This window comes from Podarcis raffonei, chromosome 1 (genome assembly GCF_027172205.1).
Source record: "Podarcis raffonei isolate rPodRaf1 chromosome 1, rPodRaf1.pri, whole genome shotgun sequence".
NCBI classification, from domain to species: domain Eukaryota; kingdom Metazoa; phylum Chordata; class Lepidosauria; order Squamata; family Lacertidae; genus Podarcis; species Podarcis raffonei.
Genome location: NC_070602.1, coordinates 10337588 through 10356129, shown reverse-complemented (window position 1 = coordinate 10356129; position 18542 = coordinate 10337588). Strand labels below are relative to the sequence as shown.

The window sequence follows — 18542 nt, the reverse complement described above, 5'->3', positions numbered from 1 at the left end:
TAAATCTGGGACTGTCCCTGGAAAATAGGGACCCTCGGAAGGGTCTGCAATTTTTCCATCTTATCTGTTCAGGAGATAGTTGCATATGAGTGTGAGGTGGCCCTGAATGTCTGTTCCTAGTAGGCCAAATTTTTATTCCTGACGTTTACACGAGGAACTCATTGTACATTGACTCCTGCAAGTTTCACATTTCGCTTAGGTCACTTTGGAATTCTGAAATTGTCGTGCTGGTTGCTTTTGCAATGACAGTGTCACTGGAAGAGGAGGGACGTGGAGAAACTGGAAAGTGTAGCCTCTGTTGCTGTGTGCAAGTTCCCTGTGGAGATGCAGAGACATGAAGGCAGGTTTGTGTTTTGTTGAAACTTGACAGAACTATGGAAACCCTCCACCCAGGTCTGCTTGGGTCAATGCAAGCTTAACTACGTTTTGCTTCGTGTGCTGGAGGTACTGACAAACCTTGAAAAATATCCTCCTTTGAAACAATGCCTGGGACCTGGAAAAACAACAACCGTCCACAGTTCCTGCTAACGTAAGACTGCAAATGTGAGGGACATGGTAGCTGCTCTCAGGTAAAGATCAGCACAAACTGTTCTCGAGTCCTCATCACGTTGTGTACAAACAGTATTACTGTTCAGCCGAGAGCAGGACCTTGAGAATAGGATTCAATTGCAAGAGAAAAATCTGTGGCCAATTCTGAATTTTTAAATTACATAAGAAAACATCACATCCGAATTTCCTTTCTTTTTACTTGAATCCGTTGGTTTAGGTTCTACCTGTGGAGAGGCAGAAAACAAGCTTGCTCCATCCTCCATGTCACAGCCCTTTAGATATCTGAACATGGATATCACATCTTCTCTCAGTCTCCTCTTTCCCACGCTAAACATACTCAGCTCCTTCAACCGTTCCTCATAAGGCTTGGCTCCAGACCCTCCTCTGCACATGTTCCAGGTTGTCAACACCCTCCTTAAATTGAGGTGCCCAGAACTGGACACAGTACTCCAGGTGCAGTCTGACCACGCATTTTACCAGCTTCTCCGCAAGACTATCCATGGGGAACTTTGTCAAAAGCCTTACTGAAATCAAGGTACACTACGTTCCTGCATCCTGTTTTCACAGCGGCCAACTAGATGCACGTAGGAAACACACAAGCAGGACCTGAGCACCAGAACACGCTCCCCTCCTGCGGTTCCAGCAACTGGTACTTTCTCTCACAACTCCTCATGTTGTAAATCTCTCCTTAGCGTCACCTCTATGGACGCAGTTCCCATAGTAGCTTGAATGGTCAGGGATAGTAGGCAACTGTGCAAGCAAGGACCAAGGAGATCTTTAATGGCGGCAGTGGGTGGGGGAATTGATGCTACGCCACCTGCCTCAGACACTAGTGATCAGCAAATGCTTTGGGGTGTGTGGAGCTAGGCCAGTGTTTCTCAGACTCTGGTCCCCAGCTGTTGTTGGGACTACAACTCCCACTGATCCTACTAGCTAGCGACGATGGGAGTTGTAGTCCAACGAGAGCTGGAAGGCCGTAGGTTAGCCACCCACTGAAATCAGAGAGATGTTGTATGTGTCCAGTTCTTAACACCCTCCATACATCAGAAAGGAAGCCTTGTAAGCTAGGCCAGCTACTTCTTCCAAGTCTGTCCGATTCGCTCCACTCCCTTGTCTAACACCAGCCTACGTTCCAAGTTCAGCAACCACAATGTAGTACCACCCGTTACAGCTGTAAGCCCTAGCGGTTTTCTAGGGAAATAAGGAAACAAAAAGTCGGCAGCGCTAGTCCTCTTAAGATCCCCTAAATCCCTACAAGATCTGTACATAGTAACATGAAGTTTGGTTGTAACATGCCGAGTTATGCATAAACTATGCAGGCCTGCAAATAGTTTCGTTGTGGGTTTTGCAAATATTTAAAGTGGCTTCGCAAAGCAGCCCGTGTCAAAATCACAAGCTCATTCAGCTTCTTATTTCTAGCCCTACCTGTTCTCACTGCATGCCTGTGTGTTACGTAAGAAACAGCTCACAAATTGTCCAGGAAGAATGCGATTCTATGGGCGCTTTTGATTTGTGAAGAGTTAGCTATAATGATACAGGCAACATTCTCAGCAGAGATGACCCCCCTTCACCACTAGCGTTGGACTAAGAATTGCAAGTCTAGGGTGGAAATTCCCACTCAGACACGAAGCTCATTGGACAACCTTGGGACAACAGTGGTTTTTCAGCCTGACCTACCTCACTGGGTTGTTGTGAGAGCACAATGGGGAGGGGGAGAAACCACATGTAGGCAAGGTGGGATATAAATGTCATAATAAATGAAAGTGGAAATCCTGTAGGCTGGAGAGAAGAAAGACTATTTCCTTCCCCCCTCCAATGTGTACAGTCAGCATCATTCTCACTGAATGCACAATGTCCATCACCTAAAATCATCTACATGAGTGTTCCGGGCAACACAACTGTTGCGAATTGGTTCATAATACAAAATCCATGCGATGACAACCAAAACCAAAACCCATGCACAATGCCTGCTGGAGATGTTACATGCTCTAGCAATAGCTGCAGTCATAGCCATTAGATGGCAATATTCTTAGTGATGCACTCATAATTCAGTGATTAACCGTCTAGGTTCCTGCTCAGTCTGAAATAACTGAATACAACAATTCTCACTAGAGGAACTGGGATCTCCCACAAAACTAATCTTAAGGTTTTTTGTGATGTAGATTTTATGTTTAAGTTGCTTCTCATATATATATATATATATATATGGTATCAATATCCATCTGTCATGGATGCTTTAGCTGAGATTCCTGCATTGCAAGGGGTTGGACTAGATGGCCCTTGGGTCCCTTCCAAATCAATGATATTGAATGCTATTGTTTTATTGAATTTAGGAACTTAATTGATGAAGGGTGGTTTAAAAATGGATTAAGTAAACGAAGTGTCTGTGCCATTAAGAATTTAAGTGACTGGATCTTACCATTTTAGATAACTGGATCATATACCATAACTTTAGCTATGAAGCCAACATATACAATAAAAAGTACAGGATATTTTATGAATAATTCAGCTTTGTATATATTTAATCAATGCTCTATGTTGCTCACACACTGAAAATATCACCTAAAACCTAGCTGCTGCTGCTACTACTACTACTATTTTTTTATTTATATCCCACCCTCCCCAGCCAAAGCCAGGCTCAGAGCGGCTAGCAACAGTAAAAGTAACACAGTTTATATAAAATCACGATCAATTAATTAAAATACATTCTAAAATCATTTCATTCTAAATGGTGTTCTTTTCTAAAAGTAGTTGTAGCACTGCATTTTTCAAATGAAGGCCACAAAGCAATAACCATTGTGAGAGTTTGCAAATATTCATGAACTCAACAGTGCCTTTTGGGTTGGGTGATCACCTCTATGCTACAGATAAAACAAAATCAACCAGGGAGGTGCTTTTTTTTTTTTTAATCCTAAAGGCCACCCAATATGCTACAGGCAGGATTAAGATTACCAAACACCAGTCTCCTAGGGTGGCATTCAACTAAGTTGTACTCAGAAACTGAGTAACTGAAATTAACAAACCTAACCTCATTTGCATTTCTTTCTGCTTTGAGTAAAACTTAATTCAATACTACCCCTGCATCAGATGGCACTATCTGAAAGGCAATAAAGACAGGGCTGGACAGATTTAGAACTTGTTAATTCAGTTTGGCCACAACTATTGTGATTAATTGCAGTCAGTTATAGCTTTTAACATAGCAATAACAGTGCATTTCTCTTTAAAAATGAAAGGGGGTGGGAAATATGAACATGTAGCTTAATGAAAACTTATTTATTCCAACTTGTCAGTGACATTTCTTTATATGCCTCATCAAAATCTATTAACAATCCAACAGGCCTTGAATAGCTTTGAATATAGGAAGTGCCATTCTTAAATTAACGCATGCAATTAGCTGTTGGAGGCTCAGTGTTCTTAATGCCATCATGCTACTACACAGCATTTGGCATTTTGAAGACTGTAGGAGTGACTGGCACACATTACAAAACATATAGGCTACCTTATGAAGGCAAGGATCTCTTATGGTAGACGCAAGTAATATCAATAAGAACCATTAAGTCTGCCTTATCCCAGAATTTTGCTGTTGCAAAAGTGGGCATAAAATACTGCAGATTTTCAGTTGTCAGAATAAGGCTCTCCAGGTTGTTGTTTTTTTAAAAAGTACGAGTCCTGATGAAGGATGGAAATTTGGCACCAAAGCAACATTTTAGGCAGCTGACAATTTCTGGGATTTTTCCAGTCCTTTTCACAGGAGTTTAGTGGCACCATGGCAGGTCAAAATCTGGTTGACAGGCCATTAAGTCCTCCATGGGGAGTGGATTCAGGTTCAACGGACAGGGCAAAATTTTACTTTTTATGCTTGTGATTCAAGCTCAAGTGAAAATAATAATTCAGCACAGTGGCTGTATTTCAGCTCAATTCCCAGAACGGAAGTAATAAGAAAGCACAGTGAATGACGAGTAAGCAGGACATCTTCCTTCGCTTTTCGAACTCGAAAGGAACCTTTAGGGAGGTGGCTATCTCACAGGTTGGAGGGAGGCAGGCAGGAAAGGGCAGAACTCTGGACTCAAGTGTATTCTGAAGCAGTTGGCGATGACAGTTGGGGCAGAAGAGAAAGCATTCTGAAGAAAGCATCACAGAGAAGAGCTGGAAACAAGGGGAAGAGGAGAAAATGAGCAGAGAGTGAGTGTTGGGAAGGGGTGAGGAACGGAAAAGTGAGCCCAAAGGGAATAAGCAAGGAATGAATGAAATGGAACAAAAGGAAGCAGGAGCAAAATGACATGACAGGGACACACGAGGCAAGATGTGCAATTGAATGAAATGACAGCCCAGTTCTTTGCCGAAAAGCAATTCTGGACGCTAGTGATTTTGCGGAGCGGAAGCAACGGTTTCCTGCCACTTGCTTCTCAACTGAGAATGGCTCCCTCCTGCTGCTTTTCAGCAAACAAGCAAGAAACAAACAAACAAACAAACAAGCAAACAAACACATCCCAGGCCACCAGAGTTTTCTTAGACATGGTTGTGTATAAAAGTGCGGTTGTTTCACTTCAGAAAGGCATTTTTTTACTCCACCAAAGCAGATTGATGCTGGGTCTGGCCTCAAACTCCACGTTTCTTTTAGCAGTGGCAACTGTTTATTCACTTCACATTAAAGGATTATTTCAGTGTGTTTTTAACCAGTGTGCCGTGGCACCCTGGGGTGCCTTGAATGATGGTCAGGGGTGCCGCAGGCAACTAACTAGACTCTGTCCCTCTTTCCTCCCCTCCCTCCTCTTATGCCCTCTCCCATCTCTGCCTCCCAAAGGCTTGTGCGGCTGTCTGTTGCAGCAGCCCTGGTCCAGTATACCTGAAGGAGCGTCTCCACCCCCATCGTTCTACCCGGACACTGAGGTCCAGCGCCGAGGGCCTTCTGGTGGTTCCCTTGCTGCGAGAAGCCAAGTTTCAGGGAACCAGGCAGAGGGCCTTCTCGGTAGTGGCACCCGCCCTGTGAAACGCCCTCCCACCAGATGTCAAAGAGATAAACAACTACCTGACATTTAGAAGACATCTGAAGGCAGCCCTGTTTAGGGAAGCTTTTAATGTTTAACAGACCACTGTGTTTTAATACTTTGTTGGAAGCCGCCCAGAATGGCTGGGGATAAATAAAAAAAATTATTATTACTATTATTACAATCTCCCCAGGCAAATGGTGCCTCTGGGGCTGGCCAAGGGGTGCTGGTTGCCAGGAGCTAAGATGGCCTCAGCTGAGTTAACAAGCAAGTGGGTGAGAGAGCCCAGCCAGCCAGTCCACCAGCCTTTGCTGTTGGGAATGGACAGACTAGTGGGAGGCCAGGCAGGCAGGTACTGCACTGGCCTTTCCTGTGCTTGCTGCATGCAAGGCCTGCCTGGGAGCTGAGTGCCCGGTGCTGAAGGAGAGCCTTTCCGCCATGCAGGCCCAGCAGTGCCCACTGCTGCCTCCAAGGTAAGGTGCTGGCCTCACATCCACCTTTGGCCAGTCTCCATCGGGCCATTAAGGTTGGGGGCATCCTCTTCCCAGACACCTGTGGGGCACCCTTATTTCCTTAATTAACTGTAGATCTCCCACGTACAGTGCTTCAACCACAGAAGCAAAGCGGCACAGAAAAGCATTGGCTATGATGTTCTGTTCTTATAGTTTGTAACATTATATTTGTAATGCTCTGAGAGAGATGCTGCGAATCTCTCAATAGTCTTTTTACTTCAAAAAATGTAAATCAGTACAGAAATGATCCCAATAAAGGAAATATTAAACCAAAATGAAATGCATAACTGACCCAAACATTAAAAAAATATGAAGGGAAGCCACAATTCCTGCAAAAACCTTAAAGCAGTCTTAGATGAGATATTGACCACATACCTACTGGTAGAAATAAGCAGTTGGCTCAGACATTAGGAGCATACATGCAGAACAGTTATGACTGTATTCTAAGAACTGGACTTGCAAATGAACACTTAAGTGATGAATATCTCTCTTCCATTTTCAAGTTCACTAAAGATTTCACCCTGTGCCAATCTTACATAAAAATTGATTAGAAGCTGCACCATATTCCCATGAATATACTTTTGTGGGGAAAGGCCCCCCTTTTGCTTTCCTGATTGTGAATTCAACACCATGGATAAAAGTATTAAGGGCTTCGTAGAGTTTTGTGAGCTTTTATTCTATATGACACAGAAGATATGTCACAAATGAGGTCACAAATCCCAGAAAACACAAGTAGATGCTGGCAAGGCACATATAGACTCAGCTTGAGATATTTTGATTGGTAGGCACTCAAATCCCTCTCAATTATTTTTTTTTAAAGGAATTATCTTGACATCTTAAAGATCCCTCTAAATGATCATAACTGAAACATGAGTGCTTGCAGTTTGTTGAATTTTGAACAAGGGCATTTCCAAAAGATCTATTAATGGGACAGCTATTCTTCTTCAAATATATTCAGTGGGACTGTCTATGCTAAAGGGTAGTTGTGCAGCTTCACAGTCATATCAGCAGAAGACAACAATGAGCTGCATCATACTATTGAATAGACCAACTGAATTCAATGGACATAAGTCATGATTAACTGAGATCCCTCAAATTCAATGGGTCTTCTCAGAGAATGACTTTTTAATTCAAGAGGACTAAGATGCCTCAGGATATAGAAAAGCCATTATACATTATCACAATTATTTTTATATAAACCCAGATGTAAATTAAGCGTACAATTGCAACACTTAAGCTGCTGCTGTTTGCAAACATGGTCATGAGGTGTACATTAGTTACGTTACATAGTTAAAGATATTCTGACCTTTCTCAAAAATACAGAGAAGCAAGAATTCATGGGAAATGTCCAAGAAAGAAAAGGAAAGCCGACCAATAAGAAAAGGAAGCTAGGAGCAAGTTTGCTGATTGGAAGAAAAATTACAATGTAAGTCTAATTTCAACGCTGCTGCAACTCCTCATACTGCTCCAGTTAAGGAAATCCGTTCCACTTTAAAAATTTTAGATCAGGAACTGTGGGTCAAATGCACATGCAGTTGCATGGAAAGTGGATGATGTGCCTGTTTTTCATGCTTTCCTTGGAATGCATGTTCTCTTGCCCATTCCCATAAACATACTGGCAAAACTAGTCATGTTTGTATACCTTCTAAAAGCATAAGTTGAGTTTGCTCAGGGTAATTTTGCTTCTGTAATACATAAAAACACAGTCACCAGCAGTTCAGTTGAGACATAGCAAACCATAGTTTGTGCTAATCATAGTATAGAACTGAAACTATGTTTTGAACTTCCAACATACAAACCATGGTTTTAGAGCTGCATTCCTAATTCTCCATCCTGTAAGCACCTAGCATTGTAAATTCATGAGGTCACTGGTGCCTCTATGGGTCAACAACCAAAGCAACTGCTGTATCAATTATTTGCCAGTTCAGACAGCATGCCAAACCAGAGTTTGTAAATTCATTATTTACAAGCTCAATTCAAAATATGGTTTTTAACTCTGGTTTACTGGCTTACTATAAACTGATTTGCCAATGCATATATTACATCAAATAGGGCTGCTATATTTCAAACAGCGAAAATTCAGACAGATAACTTGTTGGTGGCAACCCTACATCAAATCTTGGCTAAGCTTCCTTTGCTGTGATGTTTGAATTCACAGAAACCTTAAATATGAACTAGAAGTGATAATGGTGAATTGAACTACGTCAACACCAGAACCCTTGGTGCACTTTTGGTTCTATTATAAAACTCTTTCATTCCACATATACTTTTAGACATATTGTGAATAATAGCACAGTAACTTCATTGTGGCTGCAATCCCAGAATCACATGAATTCATTCCTAACAGATTCTTCTTGAGCTTTTTCTGGATGGCTTGCTCTTCGGACAAGCAGGCCTTATAGTTTGGAAGCTTCCCCTTTCTAGTTTAACCCCACTACTTCTGATGTTGTGGATAAACAAGTGTCACCCCCTTTTTTACATGCTTTATTTTTAATAAAGTGCACATGCCACCTCTTTTTAGATGAAAACATTCTCAGTTCCTTTCCAGCCCCTTCATCACTTTTTTAAAGTTCCCCTGAATTTTCCAAATTACCACTACCTTCTCGATGCCAGCGGAAGTTATTTTCAGCTAGCTGCCAAAAATAGTGTAGCTGCATGATCCTCAGAAAGGAAAAATGTGTCAGAAAATGGTTTGAGGATTGCAACGACACTTGGGACTTCGAGGACAGAATGATAAGACCACAAGAAACCCCTTGCTGGATTTGAGCCAGGGGTCCACACTGCTGCCAACAGTGGCGAGTCAGGAAGTCCACAAGCAGGACACAAAGGCAAACAATACGCCCCCTCCCCACTTCCAGCAACTGGATAATTTGTTAAACCCCAATCATGTCTCCCCTTACTCAACACCTTTTTCTAAAGCTCCAGACATTTTAACCTTTCTTCATATTGAAGGCATTTCAACCCCTTATTTTATTTTAGGTGGTTGCTATGTCCCACCCCTTTCCCACTCTCAAGATGATATACTGTATTTTTCGCTCTATAAGACGCACTTTTTCCCTCCTAAAAAGTAAGGGGAAATGTGTGTGTGCCTTATGGAGCGAATGCAGGCTGCATGGCTATCCCAAAGCCAGAACAGCTAGAGGGAGCGCTGCACTGTGCAGCACTCCCTCTAGCTGTTCTAGCTTCTGGCTTAGCCGCGTGAAGCCTCCGCGGGGCACGGGGAGCCTCCATCCCTGTGCCCTGTGGAGGCTTCGCGGGGCTATCCCTGGCTTTTGCGGGAGGTGAGGGAAGGGACACAGCGCACAGCTCTGTCCCTTCCCCCACCTCGCAGAAAAGCCCCCAAGAGCCGCGCTCCCTTTAAAGAGCCGCGTGGAGCCGCCCTTCAGTGACGGGCTGCCCTTCTCCCTCCTTGGGAAAAAGCCTGCAAGTGCCGCACACAGGCTCCTCGCGGCTCGTGAAAGGGAGAGCTGAGGAGAACCTGGGATGCATACAGGCTCTGCTCAGCACTCCCTTAAGTTTTTCCCTTAAGGTGCGTCTTATGGTCAGGTGCGCCTTATGGAGTGAAAAATACAGTAATTACATGGGGTTCTCCCCATTCAAGAACTGGCCAGACACAGGCCTGCCTAGCTTCAGCTGCATCATATGCTTTTATACTATGCTTTGGAACCTACCAAAGAATTTGCTGTTCACCTCCAGCAAACAAGGGTTACTTTTCCCCTGTGCCACCCCACGACTCCCAAGTTTTCTTTTCCAGTCACCACCTATTCAGACTTCATCAGCCTATATATGAAGTTAGTAAATTTCTTGTTTTCTACAGAAGGGAATGTGACTGAACAATTATTGATTAAACAATCCTAAATTATGAGAGTATAATAGACCTAATATGTAAGATTCCTCCCCCCCCATTTAAATATACTCCAAAGCAGTATTGGGAAAATAATTGCCACTAATAATGCATTTCCATCAGCTGATAATTGTATCCTGGAGATTACTCCTGCTCCAACAGGAAGGAATTATGCAAATTATCTTAGAATTTCTGGCTTTGACAGCTGGGAGGAGTAGCTCCTGTCTTCGAGTTTTCTGAATTGCCTACTCCACACTGACAGGTCCTCTGAGGAATTCTATCTTCATCTTTACTTAACATGTACTATCTTCAACTGAAATCTGCCTCACACAGTGTTGCTGGGCAGGGATTCTTAGCCAGAACAGTATGTCCCAAACACTACAGTTGTCCGGTGTTCATTCTTTCAACAGTTGATCTGTATTTTGTAAAAGCCATCTCTAGTGGCTTTTAGCAGAGTATCACTGAATGTTGAAAGCCAAGAGCCGTGCAACTGTAATTTCTATCAGCAAACACAGATATCATTATGTATTAAATAGCCAAAAGATATTCAAGCCACTACACACACGCACTTTCTTGGAAAGCAGTTGTGATCTACTTTAATTGCAGTATTTCACAATCTTGGGTGCTTTATAATACCATTCATAGTCATACACACATAAATAAAGGTGGCATATTTAAAATGACTGAAAACAAGAACCACCTTAATTGCTGCATAGCTTCCAGTGCTCAAATCTCTTTAAGTTGTAATAGCAGTCCATGGGGTCACGAAGAGTCGGACACGACTAAACGACTAAACAACAACAACAGCAGCAGCAGTCTGGCAAAAAGTTACAGGGAACGTTTTAGAGAAAATGATTAAGGGTCGTCACCTAAGCCCAGAGAACTAGCCATGTTTGATGCTTTAGTTTAAAGCATCAAGTTAGATGGTTAAAGACCAACTAATTTATTATTGTATGAGCTTCTGTGGACCAGAGTACACTTTATTAGATATAGAGTCTATAGAGTCTAACAGCAGTAGCTGTACAAGTGGCCTGAGCAAAAATGGTCAACACCAACTTTTAACATCACGTTCATAAAATCGTATCACCATGCTCCATGTTAAATGCCATCTCCTTAGCACAAATATGCATTAAAAGGGTGGAAAAGCCCACCCCTTTCAACACAGTCCTTAAGTGTGTTTACTCTTAAGTCCCATCCAGCTCAACGGGCCTTATTCACTATCAAGTGTGCTTAGGACGGCAACCTTTAATAATATTTATTCGTATCTTTATGAGCATGGTGGGCAATTAAAAGTGTTGAGATATACCTGCTTTCCTCCAGGTAACATACTTTATAAATATAATGCAATCAAATCAATAATTCTATAGAAAAATATTGTGCAACTCAGCATATCACATATTGATCAGCATATAATTATATCTAGTTTCTCAATGAGGTTTTCCACACTATAACCAAATATTTCAAATAAGCTACACGAAAAAGGAAGCTAAATATTTTCAAATGTGTTATACTTACTGTGCTTTTTACAAATTAATATTTCATTTGCTTCAAGGTCAGACATCTGCATGTCACATGATAGGAGTTGGTAGCACGGTATCCTTCAACATAATCTCTTTGCTATCAGATATACCATTGAGATACAACATCCTTTATTATTGGGTGTCCAACTTGAATCTAATGAAGGGGCGGCAATATTTTATTATTCTTATTTGCTAAGCTCATGTAAACAAAAAAAAGGATGGGTGGGATATGGTGTATAATTTTTAGAAAAGGTGCATACAGGTATGAGGAAGTAGAATCCTCCTATAGCTTATCTCTCTGTGTTCTGTTATTTCAGGCACTTTTCTTCTGGTCTGGTTGCAATGCCAGATGTCAGCCAGGCAATGAGAAAAGTGTCTGAAGTGATGGGGCATGGCAAGGTAAGGTGTGTGTATGTTTATTTGTTAGGATGAACATAAGCAGCTGTTCTACATTGACTTAAACTTTTAGTCCATCTAGTCTTGTCGACACCAGGGTTTCCCAACATCCACTGAGCCCTTGATGAGTTTATAAAGCTGTTGCTGATCCCAAACCAAATTCTTAGGAATGTAAATGAAGTCAAGTGAAGAAATATCAATATATAATCAATATTTAATAATCAATCAATCAATCACTATTACTATGAACCATTATCTATATAGTGAAAAAGTGCAAATAACAACAATACATACTTTTTAATCTTTTCTAATGAGCTTCAGCAAGTACATGAATATTTGGCTGTAGGTATCACTGTTCCTTAGTGTTCAGCCCATTTCTCTGTTCAGAAGAGCACAAATATATATGAATCCAGCTTTAACTCTGTATGGTCCTGAATATGCTTGCGGTGGTTTGGGTATTTGACAGCAGTTCTAACTGCTCTAGCAACCACTGAAAAGTGTTTTTGCCTCAAAATTCATGCTCATTTAAATGAATTCCTGCTGTAGGTTAGGCTCCACATTTGCACTTCCTGTTTGCAAGTAGAGCAGAGAGACATCCTAATCCAATCAGAAAACTGCATTCTGTAATTTCAAAGTATTCAAAACAAACCTTAAAATATTAGAATCATATACAGTCATACCTTGGGATGAATATGCTTTGGGTTAAGCATTTTCGGGTTGCGCTCAGCGGCAACCCGGAAGAAACGGAGCACGTTACTTCTGGGTTTTGCCACGCGCGCATGTGCAGACCATCAAAATGACGTCGCGCGCATGCGCAAAAGCGCTGAAATGTGACCTGCGCATGCGCAGACACGGGGTATGTTTGCTTCGGGATGGGATCAGGGCTCCGGAACGGATCCCGTTCGCATCCCGAGGTACCACTGTAGTTGGAAGGGTCCTTGAGGGTTATCTAGTCCACCCCTGCAATTCAGGAAAGGTGTGTTGTATAGATCAATAGGTCATTGTCTGAAGTACTATTCTCAGCTCCCCATTACAGGTGCAGCAAGTTTGTGAAATAGTGGTATTATAGTTTGAGTTTGAATGGTAGTAATGCCTTTCCTTTGCAGGCTTTTTTGTATTTCATTAAATTTGCAACATAAGTCATCAAAATAAGACATGATCTTTATAGTGCAACAACTCATTACCCAGTGATGTTTCCACATATTTCAGAGCTTCCACAGCTGTATTGGCTAGTCTTTGTAAACAATCTTCCTTTGAGAGTCACTGTACTTTTGTATGCAGAAGCACCTGGGTGAATTTTTTCTATTGTTTTCACTTAACATTGCAAAAGGCCACCTGAGCCTCAAATGACAGCAAAGGATCCAGGAGCACCCACAAGCTATGTACCCACTCCTCCAGAAGGAGTGTAACCCCATCAAGAGAAGGCAATTGCCCATCCATTTGGTATAGGGAACTACCCACTAACTGTGCCTCAGTGAGCTTCAATTTGTTGACTCTCATCCAGTCTCTTACCAAGGCAAAACAACGGTCCTGCACACCCATGTAAAGGAGAAGTAGAGCTGTGTGTCATCAGCATATTGCTGACAACATATTCCAAAACACTGGATGACCCAACTCAGTGGTTTCATGTCGATGTTAAACAGCACAGAGGATAAATTTGAACTGAGGAACCCCACAATGAAGGCTCCACAAGGCCGAAGAACATGATGTAAGTATTAACCTCTGGAAGAGACTATCTGACCACTGAAAAGCAGTGCCACCCACCTACCCCAACTCATACAGCTGCTCCAGAAGGATACTATGGTCTATGGCACTGAAAGCCACTGAGAGGTTGAGAATTAACAGGAATACATTTTCCCCCTCTCCCGACAGAGGTCATCATACAGGGTGACCAAAGCAGTTTCTGTGCCCAAACCAGGCCTATACCCTAATTGAAATGGATCTAGAAAATCAGTTTCCTCCAAGAATGAAGGAACCTGATCTGCGATGATGCAATCAAGAACCTTACCAGGAAGAGGAGATTGGCAACTGGCTTGTAATTACTTAAGATTTTCTGAATCCAGGGAAGGCTTCTTAAGGAGTGGTCTTACCGGTGCCTCCTTCAAGCAGGCAGGGACCACCCTGTCTTGCAAGGAGACATTAACCACCTCCCTAGCCCAGCATGCTGTCCTCTGCCTGCTAGTTTTTATCAGGCATGGGGGCAAAGATCCAGAGGGGAAACGGTCCCCCAACTGATTCAAGCACTTGTCCACGTCCTTGAGCATTACCAGTCATGAGAACTGGTTTTACACCAGAGCTGTGTACAGCCCACCATCTGTATCTCTGTGTTAGTTCCAGAGTAGGCTCCATGATCAAGAACTACAGGGGATGACAGCGCAATGGTGTGATTCCTAGTCACCTGGAGCTCCAAAAGTGCTCTAGGCTTTGTAGGGGCTCAAAATGATGGAGAATGTCCAAGATTGAAGTGGCAAATTTACTCCTCAGAGACAAAGATCTGGACAGCAGGCAACTGCAAGCAAGAAACATTAACATGATATTTAGTTCAAAAATAAAGTTCTTTATTTGCTGGGGGGCACAGTACTTGCCAATCACTGCTGGTGTCCCACTGGAAGCAACTACTGCAATGTTACATGTGGATTGTCGTATTTCTCAAAATACTCCTCCAAGCACAGGAAGATTGCCTCAGCCTTCAAGTCAGCTTTAAATAATTTGGCAAAAGGAAATACACTGAATGTGCACCTTTTGCTGGTACCGCAATATCTTACATAAGTCAAAAGGCTATTACAATTTCCAAACACTGACTTGCCCAGCTGGATAGGAAATTAAACTGTTGAAGTCACTGTTATTTGAACATCATGGGCTACCTCATCAACAAGGTGCTGAGGGGAATTGTTATTCAGTGCAATCCTCTTCAAAATAGGTCCTCCATTCAATTTCATAACCATTTGTATAACTACTTTTCTGGCTAGTAGAATGAGCTCCTTGCCAACATTTTGCAGCTTTCCTTTCTTTGCAATTATAATGGCAATATAGCATGGTCTGAAATACTGCTGTATTCTAAGATCATTTTATTTTAAAAGGATTCGTCATTGGCAAGGGAAGTGCACTCTGTACATGGTTACACTATTTATTGGGAACTATGAAACTTCAAAACCTCTACCATAAGAGCTACAGCCGTTCTCCAGTCTATTTCCTTCAGACACCTTTTGCAACCCCCAACTTCATATAGGGCAAACATGGCTGTCCCCAGGGCTTTTTTTTCAGTCAGAGCTCACCTGAACTCAGCTCTGGAACCTATCAAGTAGGTGCCATTGCCATTCTAAGAGAACAAAGGAGAATTTCTTGGTGAGCTCCAGCACCTTTTTTAAAAGAAAAATTGCATTGAATGTCCCCATCATTATCTCATTGGGCCCCAGATGTGAGCCCTAATTCTTTCTTAAGAAATGAAGTGGCGTGGCTGGTCTGGAATTTTGGGTGGGGTTTTTTCATATGTTGCAACACTTCTCCATACAAAAACCAGCACCATCACTCTCTCCCTCCATGTGGAAACCTTATACAGAAGCTAGGACGGTGTCTTCTCCTTGGCAAGCTAATTTCCTTACACAGAGGAAATACTTCTGGACGGTGGAGTATTTCATCATACGAATCCCCATATGTAGTCAGGACACCACCCCAGTGAGGACAAATTCCAAGGGCATGTATACTGACTTGCTAAAGGAAGAGGCAGGCAAGACCATGCTGCATCCAGCAATCTGTCACAGCTGGCGCATCACTGCACCTGGAACACTAACCCACACCTACTAAACGAGCTTCTTTTAGGCAACGAAACGGCCAAAAGTTATTTGGGCAGGGCAGAAGAGCATGTAACTTCTCCTCGTTCTCTGATGTCCAAACTGCCATTCTCCAGCTGCCTCTCCCGGCCTGGAAGCAGCACCCAGATAGGCGCCAAGCCCTCACAAGGCTCCAGGGGCTTCCTCGCTGCTGGGCTCCTCTCAGACGTCTCCGCCCCAGGCTGCCGCTTCCAGGCAGGTAGGCATAGGATCGCACCTCAAGCCAGGGCGCAAACTGCTCGGCGGGGTTTGTTTTGTGGGTTTTCCCTCGGAAACGTCGCGCGGGTAACTTCTCTTCCTCTTTCCCCACAAGCTGCTCCGCAAAATAATAATAACAAAATCCGCCTCGCAGAGTAAAGGGGCAATCCCAGGATCAGCGCACGCGCGCGCGGCATCCGCGAAAAGGCGACACCGGCCACGGCCAGCGAGCTTCCGTTTCTTCCTCCACGCGTCGGGAAACGCGTCACGTGTGAATACTTACCTCAGCCTTACCAGAAAAAAAAATATCCCCGCGCCCCCCTCAAAGTCCCTTAACTTCCAGAGCCCAGGAGGAAGCTGACCCCTCGCAAAGGCCCGGCGGCCGGCACCCCGCTTCCCTCAGGAGGCCGCCGCCGCCGGCCGTTGTGGGAGATAGGAGGACCGCGGGACTCCGGGGGAGAAGGGGGGCGGGGAGAACCAACCAACCAACCAACCCACCCACGCCTCTCGCCGCCGGTCTCCCTTCCCTGACAGAAAACGCCCGTACCACTCGGCTCCCGCCGCGGCCTTGTCCTCTTGCCGCTGCTGCCACTTGAGGCGATACGAAGCCGGGGTGGGGGGGAGGGGCCGGAGGAGGAGGAGGAGGAACCGACTTGCTTCCGGCCCAATGAGGCCTTGCGTCGGACGTTCTGGCGGCGGCGGACGTCAACGGTGTCGGCACGCGCACGCCCAGCCTCGGCTCCTCCTCCTCACCCCCCTCCATCGCCATCCTCCCGAGGGGCGTGGGCGCGAGGCGGGGCCTCGTGGGTCCCAGCATGTTCGGCTGCGAGCGGGGGCCTGAACGGCTGGCTCGGCTGACTGACTGACTGACGGTGTATGTGTGTGTGAGAGAGCGCGTGCGCGCGCCGGAGAAAGCGGGAGAGGGCGCGAGCGAGCGTGTGTGTGTGTGTTTGTGAGAGAGACGGGAGAGGGCCATGGCCGGAGCTCAGTGACTGACTGACTGACTGACTGACTGACAATAGGGACGAGCGAGAGCTGCCGCAGCCGCAGCGACAGAAGGCGGGGAGAAAGGGAAAGAGGCCGCCCGAGAAAACCTTCCGCAGCGGCAAGAGCAGCGCCCGCCGCCGCTTCTCCTCCCTCCTCCTCCTCCTCGCCGCACCCCGAACGAAGGCAGCTCGGGCCGCGCTCGCCCTCCTTCCCCGAGGCCGCCTCGCCGGGAATGTGAGAGAAGCCGCCGCCGCCGCCTCGGCTACAACCGCAGGAGGAGGAGGAGGAGGCCTCTGGGGCGGCCGCCGCCGTGTCGTTGGGGGGAAAGGAGGGCGGGAGCGGGCCGAGGGCGGCAGCGCATGGGACCGGAGGGAAAGACGAGGAGAAGCCGCCGCCGCCGCTGCCGCTCTCGCCGCTGATTCCCGAAGCCGCCAACGCCGCCCTGCGCTGGGGGAGGCCGCCGAGGCCTACCAGGCTGCCGCTGCTCCTGCGGCAGGAACCGCGCCGCGGCCAGAGAGAGGCGCAGGCACACGCGCGCCGGCCCGGCTCGCCCTCGCCGCCTCCGCCGGGGATCGGGGCCTTGCTCCTGCTGCTGCTGCTGCTCCTTTTTTCTCCTCCTCGTCTCTGGATTCTCTGCCGGGAGGGTTCAAGGTAACTTCCAGAGAGAAAGCAACCGCCCGGCCGCGCGTGTTGGGAGCGTTGGAGGGAAGGCGCGAGGGGATCGACCCCGATCCGCCGGGACGAGGTGTCTTCCCCCCCCCTCCGGTCACCCGGTGTCACCGAGCAGGTCGCTTCCGTCCCTCTCGGCCCGCCGGTGTTTCCTCCCCGCATTGCCTCTGACAGCCGGTTGCTCCGCAGGCGCCCAAACGCCGCCTCCCCGCCGCCCCCCTCGCGTAAAAATAATAACGGTAATCCCCGGCTTAAGCCTGCGCTGGCCCAAGGGGGTGAGAAGGGAAAGCTCGGGGGAGGCGGGTGGTGGGGAGGGGAAGGGAAGGGAAGGCCACGCTGGGATATTAATAACATCGCCCCCCCCGCGCGTAAACACAAATAAATAAGATCTATTTCTGCATGATTATGTCCAAGGAAGCAGCCGGGGAGGGAGATCCGAAAGCGGGAAGGGCCCCTCTTCTCCTCTTCCGCGCCCCGCGTTGCCTGCCGACTGTCGCCGGGGCTCGTCGGGTTAGAATTAGACCCTTAACGAAGCGGGAAGGGGGGGGGCGTTGCTAAATTTACAGCCGAGAAGGGCCGCCAAATGCTTCTTGCTGACACAATGATCCCGCCGTCGAAAGGATCTGCTTGAGGGCTTGTCCATTAATACGGTTAGCCGTTCCATTTTGAGACGCCGCGAAAATATTCCAGGAGAGATGGAGACGTAGTCCTAAAGGGTTGTTGACAATGCGAGGATAAACCCCTGCCTAGCAGGCCCGGAAACCTCAGAGTGCAGCACCACCAGCCTTTGCATGCTTATTCAAGAGTGAAAGCCAGGTTTCCCTCTGAGTAAGCATGCTTTGCATTGGGCTGTGAGTGCAGGGGTGTTTTTTGAGTTTCGGGTTCCCACCTGAGGACCAATAACATCCTTGTTTGTGTGAAGCTTTTCTCAAATATGGCTTACAGGCTAGTTTTATACATCTTCAGTTTGGAAAACTGTGGCATCCTTTAGTAGAGGCCTCACATCTTCATGGTATATTTAACATTTTAATTTTTCATACTTAAATTGA

The 18542-nt window shown here is 45.6% G+C and overlaps 2 protein-coding genes across 7 annotated transcripts in view; one reads left to right on the top strand and one right to left on the bottom strand.

The window, feature by feature from the left end:
• LOC128422828 (uncharacterized) overlaps nt 1-16813 on the bottom strand; it is a 32421-nt gene extending 15608 nt beyond the window's left edge. Inside the window, exons 1-2 of one of the 2 annotated variants that reach the window (XR_008332619.1) lie at nt 6425-7354; nt 4049-4695 (exon numbers count right to left, since the gene is read on the bottom strand). Coding sequence is in view for 1 of the 2 variants with exons in the window: in XM_053407407.1 (XP_053263382.1) it covers nt 16385-16813 (429 nt within the window). In the remaining variant the exon portion in view is untranslated. Of the gene's footprint in view, nt 1-4048; nt 4696-6424; nt 7355-16384 lie in introns of those variants that run through there. The other variant, XM_053407407.1, reaches the window with a different exon arrangement.
• PPP2R5E (protein phosphatase 2 regulatory subunit B'epsilon) overlaps nt 4642-18542 on the top strand; it is a 92139-nt gene continuing 78238 nt past the window's right edge. For 3 of the 5 annotated variants that reach the window (XM_053405421.1, XM_053405688.1, XM_053405334.1), the window contains exons 1-2: nt 4642-4731; nt 7373-7475. In XM_053405421.1, the coding sequence (XP_053261396.1) occupies nt 7387-7475 (89 nt within the window). In that variant the 5' untranslated portion in view covers nt 4642-4731; nt 7373-7386. Of the gene's footprint in view, nt 4732-7372; nt 7476-16763; nt 17476-18542 lie in introns of those variants that run through there. The other 2 variants (XM_053405599.1, XM_053405508.1) reach the window with 2 other exon arrangements.